Source organism: Geotrypetes seraphini, chromosome 8 (genome assembly GCF_902459505.1).
Source record: "Geotrypetes seraphini chromosome 8, aGeoSer1.1, whole genome shotgun sequence".
NCBI classification, from domain to species: Eukaryota; Metazoa; Chordata; class Amphibia; order Gymnophiona; family Dermophiidae; genus Geotrypetes; species Geotrypetes seraphini.
In genome coordinates, this window is record NC_047091.1 from 130826656 (window position 1) to 130846607 (window position 19952).

Sequence of the window (19952 nt, forward strand, 5' to 3'; positions counted from 1 at the left end):
TCGAAATGTGTCAGTTTTGAGAATTTATATCTGTTGTCTATATTTTGCACTATATTTGTCTATTTTTCTATAGTCGTTACTGAGGCGACATTGCATATTTTAAAGTCATCTGCCTTGACCTCTGGGAAAAAAATGAATATAAATGATAATTAACATTTCCTCTGCATACAGTGTGCTTTGTGTAGTTTTTGGGAGCAAGTGGCACTGTCTGCAGTTTCAGTGAAGTCATGCTGCTATCAGGAAAAAAAAGCTGAGGTAAAGGTGCTGTTCGCAGTGGGCTCCGGGATGAGTGTTAAAAGGAGCCCCTGAAGTCCTAAAGCTTACCAGTTTTGCCAGAGCTTGTTGTCTTTGTGATGTTTCCTTAGTTTAGTCAATTTTTTTTTCAGTGAAGTAAACCTGTCTTCCTTTCATTTGACTTTTTTTTTTCTGAACTGTAAGTGTGTTAAAGAAAAAATGTGTAGATATATAATATATAGATGTCTAATTTAGCATTATTAATATCTTTTCTTCATGTGAGAAAGAGAGAGCTGCAACCTTAGAGGAGCAGTAGAAGAAAAAAACGACAAGCTAAAAGGAGGAGCCGCTGAAGGCAAGGCCCCCTACACATGCCCAGTAAGCCCAAAAGCTTACTGCAACTAGGGGAAAGCACTGGCACACAGGCTTAGTCTACCAACAAGTGTGCCTGCATATCCCTTGATTGTCTCCAGAGAACCCAATATAGCTAAGAAAAACACTGTCAAGTTGCCAGCTAGACAATCTGGTAAGGGTGCAGTTGGATCGCAAGCAGGCCCCCGAGTCTAACTCCTCTGATGATGATGAAGCTGCTGCAGTGGAGGTATCCCATGGCTTAAAATCAAGAACTTAACAAATGCCTTAAGGAATTCATGTTGAGAGTCAAGAGATGCGATTTGATATTGCTACAAAGATTGACAAATGATAACATTACAGACTTGGGAGTGTGTGTTGAACTAAAGGCATGAACAGTTGAGCTAAAAGTGGTATAGGCCTTACAGAAATAGGTCACATATACAGTCACACATCATAAACCTTTAAGCATGCTTAATAGCATTAACTCAGTGGTCTCAAACTCAAACCCTTTGCATGGCCACATTTTGGATTTGTAGGTACTTGGAGGGCTTCAGAAAAAACTAGTTAATGTCTTATTAAAGAAACAACAATTTTGCATGAGGTAAAACTATTTATAGTTTATAAATCTTTCCTTTTGGCTAAGTCTTAATAATAATGTTGTCATTTATAGCTAAAGAGACATATGATCAAGAAACTGTTTTATTTTACTTTTGTGATTATGATAAACATACTGAGGGCCTCAAAATAGTACCTGGCGGGCCGCATGTGGTCCCCAGGCCGCAAGTTTGAGATCACTGCATTAACTGAAACAGATCCAAATTTTCAGAAATAAACAGCCACTTTTTACCCTAAAACTTAAATGAACAGAACAAATGAGAGTCCACCAGCACCTAGGGCAGAGGTGTCAAACTCAATCACATAAAGGGGCTGAAATCTAAAACTAAGGCTAAGTCACGGGCCAAATTTTTTATTAAGATACTTAGGGGTTCTTTTATTAAGGTACGCTAACTGATTTAGCGCACGCTAAATGCGCACCTTAATATAAGGACCCCTTAGTAGAAGTATAGGGTTACAACCACTCCAAACCCACGCCGGCTCTGTGATGTAAACACGCTTGCAGTCTGACAGCTCTGACAAGGTACACATTTCAAATCTGACATATTGTAATCACAAATCAGAAAATATTTTTTCTACCTTTAGTTGTCTGGTCATTATTCAAATCACGTTGGTCCCAGGCTCTGGTTGTTTTCTGATAACTCGCTTGCCAGGGTCTCTTGCCCATTTGTCGTTTTCTTCTTTCTTCATGCTAACCATCCATCTTCCATCTCTGTCCTCCCTTTCCGTTTCCCTTCCCTCCCCCATCTTTCCTTTTTTTTTCATCTCCATCCCCGCAGCTGCAGTGATGGACTCCCACCATCCCCAGATCCACCATCTCTCCTTTTCTCAACTACCCTTTCATCCAGCATCTCTCCCTCCTTCCCCACCACCCCAGGGTCCACCATCTCTCCCTTTCTCTTCCCAACTACCCTCCTATCCAGTATCTCGATCCCCCCTCTATGAATGATTGCTTCACCTATTTCTCAATTACATTTTCACCATACTATCCTCTTCTTTGCTTGGTTAGTTTACAGTGCTAAGAAAATCTCAGAAGTGCGACTTGCACACTTTTCAGAAAATCTCCACAAATATCAAGAAAACCCATGCAATAGCAATCTTTCATTTTAGATACTGGATTTTTTTCCTCTCTTTTATGGTATTCGAAGACAGGCAACAGGCTCTTTCTACTCTGATGCATCCTTACTATCAGATTCACACAGAAGGAGATGGAGAAATGTACATACAGTATGCACAATCAGCCAAATTAGCCATAACAGTGAAAGACCACAGAAAGATGAACATACTGGCACCCAATGCCCCTTCCAATTACAGACCAATCGCCAGCATCCCTCTATTCCACAGTTCTTCAACCGCCCGTCCGCAGAAAATTCCTGCCGGTCCGCGCAGGGCCAGCAAGATGGACGCTGTTAAATTTCCTGCCCCGGTGGTGTTCGCGGAAATCTTCTGTTCCTTCCAGCCTCGGGCGATCAAGACAGGCTGCTGACGTCGGGCATTCACTCTGTGAGTCTCGCCTATGCGGAAACAGGAAGTTGAAACAAAATAGGCGGGACTCAGAGAGGGAATTCCCGACGTCGGTGGCCTGTCTTGATCGCTGCCCCTGCCGAGTTGCCGAAGAGGGCCCCAGGGAAGGTGCAGGTAGAAGGGAGATGGTCAGTGTGCGCGGGGGGGTCAGCGTGTGGATTGGGGCCATCAGCAGCGTCTGTGCTGAGAGTCTGCCCATGTGCAGGATGCGGCGGGTAGAATGCCTCCGGCTCGTCTTGGGCGGCAGGGCCTGCAGTGCAAAGCTGTTTTTGCCGGCTTGGGGGGGTCGCGAATGTGCAGGGCACAGCAGGAGTAAGATCATAGGGAGCCTTCAACAGTGGCTGTCTCCTTTCCTAGCAGCTCTGTACTTACCAGGGCAGTGATTCACTTTGGCAACTTCCCCTTTCCTCAGAGGCTGCAACGGACCCAAGGCTGCCTAAGGAAATCACTGCTGCAGGCAAGTACTGAGAGCTGCTGGAAGGAGAGGAAGCTACTGTTGGAGGCTGGGAAGCTGCTGGATAAAGGGAGAGCTGCTACTGCACCTGGAGGGAGGTAGAAAGAGAGATGCTGCTGGGAGGGGAAGAGGGAAAGGGATGGGAAGAGAGCTACTGTTGGATAGGGGGAAGGAGGGAAGGGAGAAGGAAAAAAGGAAGGAAACAGCTGGCAGGGAGATTAGAGGAGGGAAAGGGGAGAGACAGGAATGAGAAAGTAGAGAGAGATTGATGCTGGAAAGGGGGTCAGCAGAGAAATGAGAGAGGGATAAAGATGCTAGATCTGGTGTAGGAGAGATAAAAATGAAGAAAGCAGTGAAGCTGGAATGAATGATGTAAAAAGGAGAGAGGAGACACAGGCTGGATGGAAAGGGAAGAAGGGCATAGAAAGAAGTCAGATATATATGGAAGGGGGAGAGGCCAGACAGTGGATGGAAAGGGCAGACGCTGGAAGGAAGAGTGGAAAGAAGATGAAAGCAGAGACCACAAAAGGTAGAAAAAATCATTTTATTCTATTTTATCATTACAATATATCAGATTTGAAATATATATCCTGCTAGAGACATAACTGGGGACTGCAAAGCCTAACACTATTCCTATCATGTGTGACTGCAGTATTCTGTTAGCATGATATTTCTGTGTAGCATTCTGTAATAATTTGGCTTGTTCAGTTTTCTTGATAGTAGAGGGGATATATGTGAAGGGGAGGGGAGACAGGGGTTTTGTTGGTCCTTGCTCTGAATATTTATTGTATTTATTTAATGACAATTGTACAGAATATTATTTCTTTTTATACTTTAATAAAATACGTTCAATATAAAATCATAACTGAGGCTTGTGCAGATGGGATCAGATGGTTTGTGGGGACCGAGCTTGCGGAGACGGGGCAAAAATGTGTTTTTTTTTATTTCGGTCTTAGTAGTTTGCCGGTCCACAAAATAATTCTTTTATTTCTGTCGGTCCACGGGTGTAAAAAGGTTGAAGAACACTGCTCTATTCACCAAAATAGCGGAAGGGATAGTCAAAGCAGAACTCTCTGCATATCTGGAAAAATTCAACATCCTAAGCGATAATCAATCGGGCTTCCGCGTGGATCACCATTATAGCCATTATAGCCTCCTTACTCGACCACTTGCACACACTCTTCAGTCTGGGCACCAGCGCCCTGATCTTGCAATTTGACCTGAGCAGCGCGTTTGATCTGGTCGACCACACCATTCTCCTGGAATGCCTGGCCCACATTGGCATCTCCGACCAGGTCCTCAACTGGTTCCAAGGTTTCCTACAAAACAGATCCTACAGGGTATGCAAAAATGATTCTCTCTCTTACAGCTGGGATAATCCCTGCGGCGTTCCGCAGGGCTCCCCCCTGTCCCCCACCCTGTTCAATATCTACCTCGCCTCCCTCAGTAACCTCCTACTCAAACTCAAGCTCAAATTTTTCATCTATGCAGATGACATCACAATAGTCATCCCTCTAACCAGTCTATCCCAGGAACTTCTTGCCTACATCACAAGCATATTCATTCAGATAGAACTCTGGATGCTTTCCTTCAGACTAAAACTAAACCCGGACCAAGCAAAATTCTTCCTGGCCACCCCTAAAGATAAAATCAAAGACACCAAGTGAAAGGATTGGTTTTCCCACTCGAACAAACACTAAAAATACTGGGAGTCACGCTAGACAAACACCTATCCCTAGAAAATCACACCGATCTCACTGTCAAGAAAAGTCTCTCGGTGCTATGGAAACTTCGCACCATAAAAAAATACTTTGATGACACCGCTTTCCGCCTACTAGTACAATCCTCTATTCTTAGCATTCTGGATTATTGCAATATCATTTACCTGAGCTCCACAAAGAAAACCACCAGAAGACTAAAATTGATTCAAAACACAGCCGTCCGCCTTATTTTCGGCCTGAACAAACGGGAACACATCACTCCTTTCTACCACCAATTACATTGGCTGCCGTACGAGTCCAGAGTCCTTTTCAAGTTCGCCTGCTTCTGTTACAAAACAGTATTTGGATTATCACCAAAATACCTCTCTCCCCACTTCGCTATGATTTGCACCAATAAGAAATCCCGCAGAATTCAGCTGTTCGCCTTCCCCTCCATAAAATTATGTCAGCTCAAAAGATTCCTCGACAAAACCTTCGCCTTCCAGGCTGCTAAGCTGAACCTTTGGTTAGCCCAATTGATTCTCGAGGCCTCGATCTATCTCGACTTTCGAAAACTCCTCAAAACATACCTTTTCCGCGAACAGGACCCTTAACCCTCACTCCCCTGCAATAAGCCAACTCCTGCCCTCCCCCCTCACTCTCCTCCCCCCCTGTGCTTCTCTCTCCCTCCCTCTTCCCGGCCAATCCAACCTGTCGCTGCCTGTAACTCGGATAAATTTCTGCTAAAATGTACCAACATTTCCTTCCTCGTTGCTTGTAACTCCGACAAAATGTTGTAAATCCGTGTGCAGATCAGATCCTAATTAATTGATGTGAACCGCCTAGAACTCACTGGGTATGGCGGTATACAAGAACATAATAATAATAATAATAAACTGTGTGTTTACCATCTGGGAACTCAGAGAGCAACTCAAACGCCCTGTGTACATTTCTTCGGCAGGCATCAACAGGATCATCCAGCAGCTTGGAGAGAGGAACAATAACTTCACTGTGCAAAAAACCATTCCTGAAATCAGATAGAATTGTAAGAAAGAGTATTTAAATCCCAGTGCTACACAAGTTATAAACCAAGAATTGTAGCCACTTCCTAACACTAGTGTAAATTCCAGTGCAGAGCAGTCACTTCCCCTTTAACCCCTACATTCAATTATATATTTATTGGAATTTTGCTTTTACTCTTGGTAGAACTCTGTGCACAAAATTAGCAAATTCTGCAAATTTATTTGTCAAAATTTAAACAATATGTTTGCTAATTATTATCCACATTCTGTTTAAAATTTTCAAAGTAAAATGCTTCTTTTCTACCTTTGTTGTTTTGACATTTTATTTTCCCATCATGTTGGTTCTAGTTTCTCTTTTCTACTTTCCTATCTGTTGACTGTTAATTCTTATTCAAGTGGCTACTGTCCATTTGACTTTTCTTCTTCCTCCTGTCTATTCCCTCACTACACCTACCTCTGACATACTGATCATTTCTTTTTCACTCTTTTTGCTTCTTACCCTTCTTCTTCTCCTCTTTTTCATTTTTCTTTTTTTAATTCTTTATTTTAAATTTCAAGTTTTGACAATCTTTACAAGTCAAAAAAAATAATGTAAAATGAAAATAGATCTCCAAATTATTTAGTAGGTATCACCTTATTACAGCATATAATTAGTCCACAATATATCTCAGGGAGGTAGCTGAAGAATAAACTGAAATAAGCCAAGGAAACATATCAAGAAGAATTAAGGTTGGGGGCCTAAGTGCACTTGAACAATTCTTTACTGAGCTATTGAGAACAGCAAAACTCCTATAGCAGGTACAGAATGCTCTCTATCTGAAATAAACTCAACTGTTGCGGTTCAAAGAAAACATATCTATTATCTTTATAAGTCAGAACGCACTTGCAAGGATATCTGAGTGCAAAAGTTGCCCCTAACTGAACTACCTGGGGTCTCAAAATGAGAAATTGTTTCCTTCTCTTCTGGGTGGAATGAGAGACATCTGGATACATTCTTATATTAGTCAAAAAGGGAACATCTTTATATTAAAAAAAAATATCTTAAGCATCCATTCCCTATCAGAGTCAATAGCAAACTACACAATTAATATTGCTGAAACGCGAACCTCAGTCTCCGACCTCTCCAAGAAATTAGTCAAGTCCACGCTATCAGCAGAAACATTCTGCTGTTGGAATTTTGCAATTTATTCCTTATTGGAAGGAAATATATTTTAGAAAGAGGTGGGTATCTGGATTCTGGAACTTTCAGAATTTCAGTTAAATATCTTTTAAACATTGCCATTGCAGATATAGGTTGAACTTTAGGAAAATTAATTATACGGAGATTATATCTCCTAATAGAATTTTTCATCATTTCTTGTTTAAAGTTCAAATTAGCACTGTCCTTGGCCCAGGTAAGAGCCTATACTTCCAAAGATTTTATCTTAACATCAAAGTCATTCAATTTAGTTCCAAACTCATTACCTTGGTTTTAAGTTCCAAATTCTCTTAAAGAACTGTAGCACACCGAGTAGACAGTTGCTGAATTTGATTACCAAGAGAAGCTTGCATACTCGATATAGCGTCCCAGATTGACTCCATTGTAAAGACCCTAGGTCTCTGTAAGGGAGGAATCCCTGCACCAGAACTCCCTGCAGCTCCCACTGTATCTGAGCCTGCTTCAGCTGTCTAAATGAGTTTGCTGTAATCTTCTCACCGCCGGCTGTTCAGATGTTGATTGCTACTCCTGTCCTCTTCCGGAGTCGGTCCTCCCGCTCCGTGAGGCAAGAGGGTTCCCTGGGCCGGGGTGGCCGAAAACGACTCCTCCGACGCACCGGGACAGCTAGGCGGGCTATGTTCTTCAGAGGACAGAGTGACGCCCTCGAGGGAGAGATCATGTACCTCAGTTTGCGCATTCTCTCCAGCTTGAAAAGCCTCCAATTGTTGCGTTCTTGTGCTGCAGTCCACGAAGGCATCCATCGGGCCCGTTAGCAATGCCAATTTGTCAGGAAAAACCCGAACTTTGGACTTTCTTTTTACCATCCGGTAAAAGAAGAAATTCTCATCCACAGCACGGTGTCGTCTCCGCGGAAAGCTCAGGCCACCATCTTAGGTAAGCTCCTCCCTCCTCTTTTTCATTTTTCAGCTATCTTATCAAATTTCCATCTTCTCTCCCATTCCCCGTCTCATTCCTTCCTCAGCCCTCTATTCCTTTTCATTTCAATGTTGTCCCATTACCATATTTCTACCCTCTGTAATAATTATCTTCTTCTCATCTGTTTCCTTGCCACCCCCTCCTCCCTCTACTGGCCCCTCCCTCAGGTTCCACCATTCTCAACATCTTCCTTCCTTCACCCTTAAAGCCCAGTACATCTGATCTCTTGTCCTTCCCTACTCACACTCATAGCCTGACATCTCCCTATCCCTTCTCTTCCCTCCTGCACTCTCCCCCATGGTTCAGAATTTCTCCAACTGTTTTCCCTCACTCCCATTGTCAGGCATCTCACTTCTGCTCCTGGATCCAACATCTCTTTCTTTCTCCCTCTTCACCTCCTGTGTATCTCTCCCTCCCTCTCATCTACCCCCATGTCCAACATCTCTCTCTTTCCTTCCTTTGCACCCTGGGCCCAATATCTTTCTTCCCCTCCCCCCCATGCAGCATTCTCTCCCTTTCTTCCATTGCCAACATTTCTGTTTCTTTCCCACTGTTCACATCTCTCTCCCTCTCATCCTACCTTGTGCCCTGGGTCAATCATCTCTATCCCCCATGCAGCATCTCTCCCTTCCTCCCCTCCATCATCATGTGCAACATTTCTTCCTCTCTCCCCATGCAGTATCTCTCCCTCCCTCTACCCCTATATCCAACATTTCTCCCTCTCCCATTTTCATACATCTCTCTCTCCCCTACACGCCATATGCAGGATTTCTACCTTTCTCACACCTCTTCACTTCTATGTTTCATCTCTCCCTTCCTCTCCTCTCCCCCCCCCCCATGCAGCATCCCACTACCCCATTGACAACTTGTTGCATCTCTCCCTTTCTCTCAGCACTGTGTAAAAAATTTCTTCCGCTTCCCCTCTCCACCACATGTGCAGCAAACTTCCTTCTATCCCCTTCTCCTACTCCACTAACAACTCTCCCTCTCTAAGGCATTGCTTCATCGGGTCCTGGCAGGGGCAGCAATTCCCACATGCTGCCTGCCTCTAATTCAGAAGCCTCTCTACAGCAGAGGAGAGGCTTCTGGGTTAGCAGCAGACAGCATATGGGAATCACTGCTGCTGCTGTGACCTGTTGAAGCAACGTCTTAGGGAGGGATATCACTGAGAAAGAAGAGTTTTACAGGTTGAGACGTATCTGTTCTGTAAGTTCTTACTTGGATTTTAAGACACTGCATACTTTTTTACATGCTTTTGTTATTTCTAGGATTGATTATTGCAACTTGGAATACTGTGATATCTCTTCTGTTTGTCTACATCGCCTTCAAACATTGCAGAATTCTGTGGCTAGATTTTTCTGTAAGCCAAATTATATGACCATATTTCCCCATTGCTGATTCAACTTCATTGGCTCCCAATGCAATATAGATGCTATTTTAAGATTTTGTTTGATTTTTAAAGCTTTGCATATTGGGCAGCCTCCATATTTAGTCACAATCACTGTACTTAATATATCATTGTGAGCGTTGCGCTCTTTGGACTAATTGGCTGGTACTTCCATCATTTAGACTAGCTCATTGTGAATCCACATGTAAATCTGCTTTTTTTTTTCTACATATCTTTGGAATAGACTACCAGTTCATATATATGCTGAACTTTCTTTTCCTAAATTAAAATCTCTTGTAAAAACTTATTATTTTCAAAAAGCATTTGATGTTTCCTTAACTTAAATTTCAGTGATTATGGCCTGCAATTGGAGAACTGAAACTGAACTAAGGGCAAAATTCTCAAAAGTTTAACACCGTCACTAAACTGTTTTCTGGTGGTTTAGCCTGTACGCAGTTTAGCGGTTGATTATCTAAAGGGATTATCTCTGTCTTTAGCGAGGTTTCTATCAGTCTCTGACATTGATATGCAAATGGGCTTTTCAACTTTGTAATGAGCATTTTGGTGAATTCTTAAAAAAAATGCCGAACCATTTTCAAAAAGTGGTGTCAGCTTTTGGCGACAAAAATAAGCAACTGGTCCAGGGGTGCCGGTCAGCGTCAGAGACTGCTAGAGAGTCCTGTGTTGTGATGCAGCAGGAGAGATACCCATTCTCTCCACTGCATCACAACACCCCTTCCTTGCAGTGACAGCAAACACAACAACGCCCCCCCCCCCCCCCCGGAACAGCAGTGACACCCCTCCCTGCAGCAGGAGAGATACCCACTCTCTCCTGCTGTACTAAAATCCCCGATGCGACTACCCCGACGCAGCTCGACCATCCCTCCATAGCAGGAGAAAAGCCCACTCTCTTCTGCTGCACTAAAATACCTGACATCCAGCCTCGACCTGACCTGACCACCTGACTGCTCCCCCGCAATGGGAAAGATGCCCACTCTCCCCCACTTTCAAGTGACCTCCTTCCTCTCATGGGATGGGCCTTAAACAACTTGGGTCAATCAGAGCCTCAGGCTCCTCCCTGTTGCATTCAAAGGAGGGGGAAGGCCCATTTTAGACGATGCAGCAGCTGAGAGAAGGGTGTCCACATCCCTCTGACTCATCTATGTTGAGGTAAGGGGAGGCGGCAGAGACAGGTGAAGGGGGGATCACTTGAAAGTGAGGGAAAGTGGGCATTTCTCCTGTTGCAGGGCTGTGGTCGGGTGATCAGGTCAGATCGCAGTACGGTGGTCGCAGCGTGGATTTTAATGCAGCAGGAGAGAGAGAGCATCTCTCTTGCTGCGGGGAGAGGGGATCAGGTCGTAGTGGGGCTTTTATTGCAGCAGGAGAGAGTGGGAATCTCTCCTGCTGCGGGGGGGGGGGGGGTGTTCATGGCAGGATGGTCACGGCAGAGTTTTAGTGCAGCAGGAGAGAATGGGCATCTCTCCTGCTGCGGGTAGGGGGAGGGCAGTCGGGTTGAGGAGGGGAAGTTGCGGCGGGGATTTTAGTGCAGCAGGAGAACATAAGAACATAAGAAATGCCTTCACCGGATCAGATGAGGTCCATCAAGTCCGGCGCTCCGCTCATGCGGCGGCCCATTTAGGTTCTCTATTATGAAAACCTGAAATTACCGTATCCCTCAATATGATTTGCAAGAAGGTGTATATCCAACTTGTGCTTGAAACCCCGAAGAGCATTCTCCTCCACAACATCCACAGGAAGAGAATTCCAAGCACCCACCACTCGTTGTGAGAAACAGAACTTCCTGGCATTCGTCCTGAACCTGCTGCCAGGGTATCTCTCCTGATGCGGGGGGAGGGAGCGGTTGGGTCGCGATGGGGATTTTAGTGCAGCAGTAGTGGACACCTCTCTTTTGCAGGGGGGGAGGGTCGGGTCACAGCAGGATGGTCGCAGCACTGTTGTTGTGTTTTGGGTTATTTTTACAGTGTTGACAGTGTTTTTTCTGTGCATGTGCCCATCGCTATCACCAGCGATGGGCACATGCAAATTTAGTGAATCTTCGCTATTGTCTGCCGACCTCATTTGCATGCGCAATTTTTTAAGAATGTCTCGGTTTTTAAGATTGTTTTTTAGATTAGGTATCAAAACGGCTGCATTTTTACATTCAGCAGGATAACAAGTTTTAATAAACATAAATATTCAGCACCACAAAAGGTAAATTCTGCACAACTGTGCAATTTTGCACAGAATTCAACCAGGAGTAACAAACACCTTTTTCACCTGGAGGATTCACAATCTAACTTTGCACCTGAAGCAATGTAAGGTTAGGTGACTTGTGGATCACAGCATCAGTGAACTGGGCCCCCCCTGGCTGTCAAGCCGGATGCTCTAACACTCCTCCACTATATTCAGTTATATTTTGGAAGAACAATATTGGCTATCATTAGTTTATAACCGCTTATCAATTTTGTAATATGTACATGCATAATATATAAAACTAGGAAAAGTTATTTTCTCTAGCTACCTACCAGATTTTCACACAGTGCTTAGCAATGAATATTAACAAATTCAATCTGCCACTCACCTTCCCACATTATGGGCAGCCAGTATAGAAAACACTTCAGTTGTACTTTGTCGAACAGTATTGTCTTCATCCAAAAGCAAAAGTTTTAGGCTATCCAAAAAACCTGCAGTTAGAATAAATTCACCACTAACATATTTGCACTTTTTAAAAAACAAAGTAAACTAAACTAAAACCTCTGTACCCGCCAATCCTCCCCGCATTTTTGACAAACCCTTTATCTTCCCAAAGAATTAAGCCTGCTAGCGTTTGCAAATTTCTAAGGTCTACCAAGTACCTTTCTTATTTCTAATCTTAATGTATATTTTCTGTAAACCGCTTAGAACCTAACGGATGTAGCGGTATATAAGAAATAAATAACATTACATTACATTACATCTGTTTGCTCCTGTGAACCTCTTCATGGGGGATGATAAAGTAGGTATGCGATCTACCTTCCCTCTCCAAATGTTGTACCTCAGACGGTGCAAGTCAGATGGATCTTGAGACAGAAGGGATCTGGACCAGCGAGTTTCAATCTCTCGTAAAAGCTTTGTCAGCAAATTAGGACAATGTTTGTCGAGACTCACCGATATGGATGGCCTGGTAGGCAAACTCTGGGTCATGGACCAGGTCAGTCAGGGCCTTGAGAGCCCTCTGCCGGGTCAGCAGCTCAGGACTTTGCAGCTCCTCTTTTAGCTTTGGCAGAGCACGCTCTCCGAAGGCTATGGGAGCTTTGGTTGGGTCTATGTCAGGAGGCCAGTAGGTTGAGATGCGTGTGTGGGCCATATCACGGTTTTTTTTAACCTCTACGGCTTCTCCTTACTTCCTCGGCTTGCTGCGGTTTCCAAGCAACAAGGAACATTGCGTGCGACACACCGGACGGTAGGAACTGTCCAGCTTGTTCTGCGTACGCCGCGTTTGAAAAGGGCGGGGCCTATATCTCATTGACTGAACGTTCCATCCTCTCGGAGTCTGCGTACTAGGCTGACCCCGCCCCTTGTTTTTAGGGTCTGCCCTCAGGACGCTCCAGCAAACGCCAGCAGGTTGCCATGGGAACACAGCGAGTCGCGGTAAGTCTCAGGCTCGCGGTGGGCTGCCGTGCCCGTTGCCATGAGAACGCAGCGGATTACGGGTCCTGGGTGGGCTCCGGTGTCGGCCATAGGAGTGCAACTGTTTGCGGTTTTAAGTCCCGGATATTGAAGGACTGCGGAACCGGACGCCGGTTGCCATGGGAACGCAGTGGGTTGCTGTACGTCCCAGCCTGATTCTGGCCTGTTAGCGGGGCCGTTGCAGTTGTCGGTCTACTATATATATACTTTATCGTCCCTCTCTCTGGTTTGCGCTCGCTCTGGCGGGAATGAATGAAGTTGTAAACCGAATATGATCTCGGGTTATTGGATTTACGCTTAATGCTTCAGTCTTGCATGTGCTTTCAGCCGGTTACTGACAGCACTCCTAAACCACATCCACTGCTCCAGAGCTGCCAGGTTACCCAGTTCCAGAATGGAGACTCTTTGGCTAAAGACCTGGTTTTGAATTTGCATCCTAAAAGCAGTGTAGTATTTATAGTCCTTGATTTTACTCACTGAAATCCAGTTGTTTGTTCCATAATCGGAACTGCCAAGTTACCCATTCTAGGAGAGAGACCTTTTTTTTGCCTGTCCTGGTTTTAAATTTATATTCCCAAAGCAGGATAATATTTGTAGGCCATGATTCTATTAATTGAATGAGGCTGGCAGAAATCCAGAACTGACCATAAAAATTCCCTTCTGAAATGGGAAATGTGGCAGCTCTACATAAAGCACAGTTACTTACCATAACAGGTATTATCCAGGGACAACAGGCAGATATTCTCTACATGTGGGTGATGTCACCGACGGAGCCCCCTAGCAGACGTTTTTGCAAGCAGGCTTACTCGAAGACCTTCAGGCTTGTGATTGGCCCGCGCGTGCCCCTCCCGCCCTGCCTAGGGCATGCGTCTCCTCAGCGTGTCCTCAGTTCAGATAACAAGCAAAGAAGCCAACCACGGGAAGGTGGGTGGGTTGTGAGAATATCTGCCTGCTGTCCCTGGATAACACCTGTTACGGTAAGTAACTGTGCTTTATCCCAGGACAAGCAGGCAGCATATTCTCTACATGTGGGAGACCTCCAAGCTAACTAAAAAGGGGATGGAGGGAAAGTTGGCAATTTAGGAGAATAGATGTTTCAAAACAGATTGGCCGAAACGGCATCACGCCTGGAGAAAGCATCCAGACAGTAATGTGAGGTGAACGTATGAACCGAGGACCAAGTGGCAGCCTTACAGATTTCCTCAATGGGAGTGGAGCGGAGGAAAGCAACAGACGCTGCCATCGCCCTGACCTTGTGGCCCGTGACTCGACCCAGTAGGGAGAGACCAGCCTGAGCATAACAGAAAGAAATACAAGCGGCCAACCAGTTAGAAATGGTCCGCTTAGAGACAGAATGATCTAAGCGATTAGGATCGAAAGAAAGGAACAGCTGGAGAACAGAACGATGAGGAGCAGTGCGCTTCAAGTAGAATGCCAGTGCATGCTTGCAATCGAGAATGTAGAGCGACTTCTCCAGGGTGAGAATGGGGCTTTGGAAAAAACACAGGAAGAACAATAGATTGGTTGATGTGAAAATCAGAAACAATCTTAGGCAAGAACTTAGGATGGGTACAGAGAACCACCTTATCGTGATGGAAGACAGTGAAAGGTGGATCCACTACCAAGGCTTGAAGCTCACTGACCTGACAGGCAGAAGTGAGAACAATAAGGAACACAACTTTCCAAGTAAGATACTTTAAGTGAGCCCGCGCTAGCGGCTTGAAGAGGGGTTTCATCAATTGAGCAAGGACCACGTTAAGATCCCAAACCACCGGAGGAGGTTTGAGGGGCGGATGAACGTGGAAAAGTCCTTTCATGAAGGGGGAAACCACAGGATGAACAGAGATAGGCTTCTCGTCAATCGGCTGATGAAAAGCAGCAATGGCACTTAGGTGGACTCGAACCGAAGAGAACTTGAGCCCAGCGCCAGACAAGTACAACAGATAATCCAGGACAGCTGACAAGGAGGCGGACAGCAGCTCCAGCTGCCGAGTAGCACACCATGCCGGAGGGGAGGGGATACTTGGAATGGGCAGACTTGGTGGGCTATAGCCCTTTTCTGCTGCTTTTTTTCTATGTTTCTATAAGGGAGTAAATTCAGGGGAGGGGATACTTGGAATGGGCAGACTTGGTGGGCTATAGCCCTTTGCTGCTTTTTTCTATGTTTCTATGTTTCTAACCTGAAGTAACGGGAGGCGAAGCGCCTCACGAGGCGTGTTGTCAACTCCCAATTCCGCCAAGTATTCCTGAGTAAAGTGGGAGTCGGATTGAAGATCAATGTTCAGAGCTCTGCCCATGTCAGAGATGAAATGAGAAAAGGAGGAGGTCCGAGAGGAAGACTCATCCTCCGGGGGAGACTTCGACCGAGATCGGGGAGTAGCCGAAAACGAGGGAGAAATCTCCCTGGAATAGTAAACCGGGGCCTCAGAGTCCCGTGAACGGGAGACCGAAGAGGTTCGACTAAGGCGTGTAGGGGGCGTCGAGGAACGGCCCCGTGCCAGATGGACCGGGGAAGACCCCCCAGAGTTCGAGGAAACCGCTGGGGAGCATCGGAGAAGATGGGGTATAGGTAAATTCCCCACCTGGCTTTGAAGGAGGCCCTTGAGAAGCCGGTAAACGCCTCGAAGGGGAACAGACACTAGAGTCCAATTTGAGGACAAGTGCGTGTCGAGAGGGTCTCGAGGGTGGAGATCTGCCCCGACAGGGGTGGAGAAGAGGCGAGCCTCGCTGCAGTAGCAGGGGAAAATGTCCCTGGCCTGGATCCCCGAAAAGTCACTGGTGACTCAGGGGAGGACGACTCGCTCGAGGGAACCTGACAAGTCTTACGAGGAAGGCCTCAAGAGACAAGAGGACGCTCAGGCTGGTCAGACCGCGACTGGATCGAGACCGAGGTCAAAGGCGTCGAGGTCGGGACTAGTTGGCTGACCACCGAGGAAAACTGTGTGGTAATAATAGCCTTAAGCATGTCCTCGAACATAGGCACCAAGACCAAAGGCAAGTGGGTCGGAGGTGCAGCAGTGCGCTCCTTCGGGGGCGACCTCGAAGAAGAGAATTCCCTACGTGAGGAGGCACGCTTAGAGTGATGTCTCGAAGACGCCGATGAGGCGATGCTGACATGAGACTCCGAGGAAGGCTTCTTTGCCGGCACACCTGAGGAGGAAAATGGAGACTTATCCGAGGCCGGGGTAGCAGGAGGGGCCGAGGCCAACGGGAACTTCGAGGCCAAGGCACCCACCGAGGGCGCCGAGGCCGAGCTCAAGGCCTGTCCCGCAGGATCCATGGGGCCAAAGAGTTGGAGAATCTTGGCCATCCTCCGACGAAGAGCCTGCAGTTGCAAGGTCGCACAACGGGGACACGATTCAGCGTGGTGCTCTGCACCCAGGCACTCCACACACCAATGATGAGGATCGGTGATGGAGATAACCCGGTTGCACTTAGTGCAATTTTTAAAGCCGGAACGAGGCCGGGACATAAGAAAAAGAAAGCTGCAGTTCCGCGAGGCCAGGCGGCCTCAGGAAGACCGGGAACCCGGTCAAATTTATATGAACGGAAAAAAATGAAAATAAAGAAAATAAAAGACACGAGCACAGCGACTCAAAGGAAACAAACAAAATAAGCTGCAGTGCAAGAGGGACAAAGAGAACGCGCGAAGTAAGGGAGCAGTGCTTTTGGCTCCGCAGAAAACATTGAACTGAGGAGACGCGTGCCCTAGGCAGGGCGGGAGGGGCACACGCGCATGCGCGGGCCAATCACAAGCATGAAGGTCTACGAGCAAGCCTGCTTGCGAAAACGTCCGCTAGGAGGTTCCGTCGGTGATGTCACCCACATGAGTAACTTGAGAGATCTACTACTCTACTCCTCAAGAAGAACTAAAGAATGGTGGGATATAGAATAATACTGAAATAAAATTGCTAAGAAAAAACAGTAGAACAATAATATACAAGGCTACAAAATTTTCACTTAGCTTCTCAAAGAATCTGAAAACCACAAATAAAGTTGGCCTTTTTTGAAGCCAACGCTATATGAGGGGTGGGAAAGTGCTCAACTAGCCTTTAAACTCGGGATGATTTTAATGCATAGGTGGTGGGATAGACTCTGGTAGGAGAAAGAATTTTCCCAAGGGGTGGTATTATCAAAGTTCCTGGGTGGAAAAGGGATATGGGATTTCCTAACCTGTTATTGGAAGAGACTTGCAGCTAAAAGGAGATCTATGGGAGTTCTTATTTGTATACTTAATTTGCATAGAAATAAGGAACATTTTGAATGTGGACATACAAGAAGGGATAATAGGCCAACCTGGCTAAAAGGGGATGATTTCAGAGACTGTTACCCACATATCCTAAAGGAGCAAGGGAAATGGAAAAATGTTAAATGTTATGTTGAATTTTTCCTTTTCATTCCCAGAGTAAAGGTGGTCCCTTTATAAAGACTTGAGAGGAAGCCACAGTCAAAATTTGTTGCAGAATTTTAACAAAAAAACTTTTAGTGGGTAGGAGAAAGAGGTATTTTCTCAAATGCATGCGTATAATACTATGAAATCTTTCAAAATAGTTACTATTTGTGTACTTTTTCTGATATAATAATCCCAGGATTCTAAAGGGGATTTTTTTTTGGGTGGGAGGAGGATATTTTAGAACTTTAAACTATAGCATTGTTTTTCTTTGTTTACATCCCTTTTTTTCAAAATTTTTCATATTTTGTGTTTTTAACAACTTTGAATAATTTGACTTTATTCACAAAAATTAATCACCTGGCTCAGAGCTCCTTTTTATTAGATCACTTATAAATATGTTAAAAAGCACCAGTCCATAATCACCAGTCACCAATCCACATAGGGCATTGCCTCTTTTTAATTTCATGAGGATTTAAGAAATGATTTCTGACCTTCTTATCTTCAAAGTATTCTAATAGGTTAGAAATACTACTTCCCTTTGCTATATTGTGTGATGTGCATGCATTTGAAATGACAGGAAAATGTTTGTTTTGTAACCAGTTGTCATCAAAGTTGTGCCCTGTTGCTCTTCTAGCCAGTAACAGCCCTTAGAATGCTCTACTTTGTTATCTGAGAGCAGAAGGCTCAATTGAAAGGTTTAAGGCCTCTCAGTGGAGTAAGGGATAAAGGCAAGTGTATAGTAGCTACCTCACCTGTTTTCATTTAACCTTATTCTGTGTTTTAGTGGTTAATTTCTATTTTATCATTATGATTGTATACTACTTTGATATAGCACTGAAAGGCAGTCAAGCAAATGAAATAAACTATTTGAGCAATATGGCATACTGTTGATGTGGAGGGGCATAATTTTTTTTTTTTTTTTTTTAAACTAAGTCCCTTTTTGGCCTAAGGTGCTAGGTACCCAAAGTCGGCCACTACGTCTATCTTTAAAACATTCCCAACGAAAAATTTGCCCAAGTCCCAAACGCCCAAACCAAGACCTTTTAGGATTAAGAGGGGCCAGTTCTTCGCCTAACAGCACTATTCACTAACCGGTGTCTGTCGTAAGCATCGGTTAGAGAATAAGGGAACCCGTTCCCCACTCCCGCAAAGACTACAGCAGGAGGGATACCTAGTCCTTCCTTCCAAATATCCATAATAGGAGGACTTGAGGAGGAGATTAAGATTATTTTTCTTTGATTATAACTATTGTCTTGTTTGGAATGTGTTCTTTAATGCCTCTCCTTTCTGTACAAGTGTATACTTGATTGTTTATTTGAAAATTGATAAATAAATAATAAAAAAAAACCAAAAAAACCCCCCAAATATCCCCCAACCCCTGAATGATCATCGACAGGACAGATGCCCAGTCCCTCTTGCCAGATCCACCGTAACCTTTTTTAGATGCACCAAGCTAGGGTTACCATTTGTCTGGGTTTCTCTGGACATGTCCTCTTTTCTATGGCTCTGTTGGGGATCTGGGGTGACGGGATAATCGCGCACCAGACACCAGCACACCGACAAGCCAGCGTTGACAATTCGGCGCAAGAAAGAAGCACGCCGCGGGAAAACTTTGTTTTAAAGAGCTCCGACAAGGTGTGTATTGTGTTCGCGCTGCCGTTGGGGGGGCTGTGGGGGTACAACCCCCCACATTCTAGAGAAAACAGAACTTTTCCCAAAAAAAATCAGAAAAAGTTCCGTTTTCTCTATAATTCCAACCCCCCAAACCCCTCCCCCCAACAGTAGCGCAAACACTATACAGTAAAGTGGGGGCGTTCCCCACTCATACCCCGCTTCGGAGCTCTTTAAAATTAAGTTTTTCTGCGGCGCGCTTCTTTCATGCGCCGAATTGTCAGCGCTGGATTGTCCACACGCTGGTGTCTCGCACGTGACAGACTATGAACTGGGTCTGGGCAGCATTTTTAATGTTTTGTCTGTGGGCTGCAGCCTGAGAAATAAATGGCTGTACAGAGAGGCACATGCATACAGCAGGCAGCTAGGAGAGGAGATAAGAGGTGGGGACTGCTTGCTTGCCTTGCAGCTGACAAAAAGAACATACTCAAAATCATAGTGAGACTTCTAATACACTGAAAGAGGCCATAGGAGCACCAGAATGAGGCTTGGAATAAAGCGAAAGGCTGAGAGTGAGCAGGGGAAGTGAGAGAGAATTATAGAAGACTAAGATTGGAATGCTGGAGGGGTGAGGGAGAAGCAGGAAAGAGAAAATCATGCAAAGCAGAAGGGATGAGAAAAGAGAGGAAGGGGAGTGATAGAGAAGAGGAAAGTAAATCATTTTAATTAGTGGAGTTACCAGATGCCCAGGAAAACCCAGACATGTCCTCTTTTTGGAAGACTGTTCTGGTTCTCCGATGGATTTCCAAAATCTGGCAGTTTTTCCAGATTTTGGAAGGTCCTGACTGAGCTCTG

General features: G+C 45.1%; 2 protein-coding genes across 5 annotated transcripts in view; one reads left to right on the forward strand and one right to left on the reverse strand.

Moving 5' to 3' along the window:
* The window catches only part of RSPH14 (radial spoke head 14 homolog), a 189489-nt gene extending 176593 nt beyond the window's left edge, over nucleotides 1-12896 (reverse strand). The window contains exons 1-3 of one of the 2 annotated variants that reach the window (XM_033955836.1): nucleotides 12572-12896; nucleotides 12006-12108; nucleotides 5790-5908 (exon numbers count right to left, since the gene is read on the reverse strand). In XM_033955836.1, coding sequence (XP_033811727.1) covers nucleotides 5790-5908; nucleotides 12006-12108; nucleotides 12572-12770 — 421 coding nt within the window. In that variant the 5' untranslated portion in view covers nucleotides 12771-12896. Of the gene's footprint in view, nucleotides 1-5789; nucleotides 5909-12005; nucleotides 12109-12378; nucleotides 12508-12571 lie in introns of those variants that run through there. The other variant, XM_033955837.1, reaches the window with a different exon arrangement.
* Nucleotides 12897-12947: 51 nt separating this feature from the next.
* Nucleotides 12948-19952, forward strand: part of RAB36 (RAB36, member RAS oncogene family) — a 120945-nt gene continuing 113940 nt past the window's right edge. The window contains exon 1 of one of the 3 annotated variants that reach the window (XM_033957131.1): nucleotides 12948-13054. The gene's annotated coding sequence lies outside the window, so the exon portion shown is untranslated. Of the gene's footprint in view, nucleotides 13055-13078; nucleotides 13234-19952 lie in introns of those variants that run through there. The other 2 variants (XM_033957134.1, XM_033957133.1) reach the window with 2 other exon arrangements.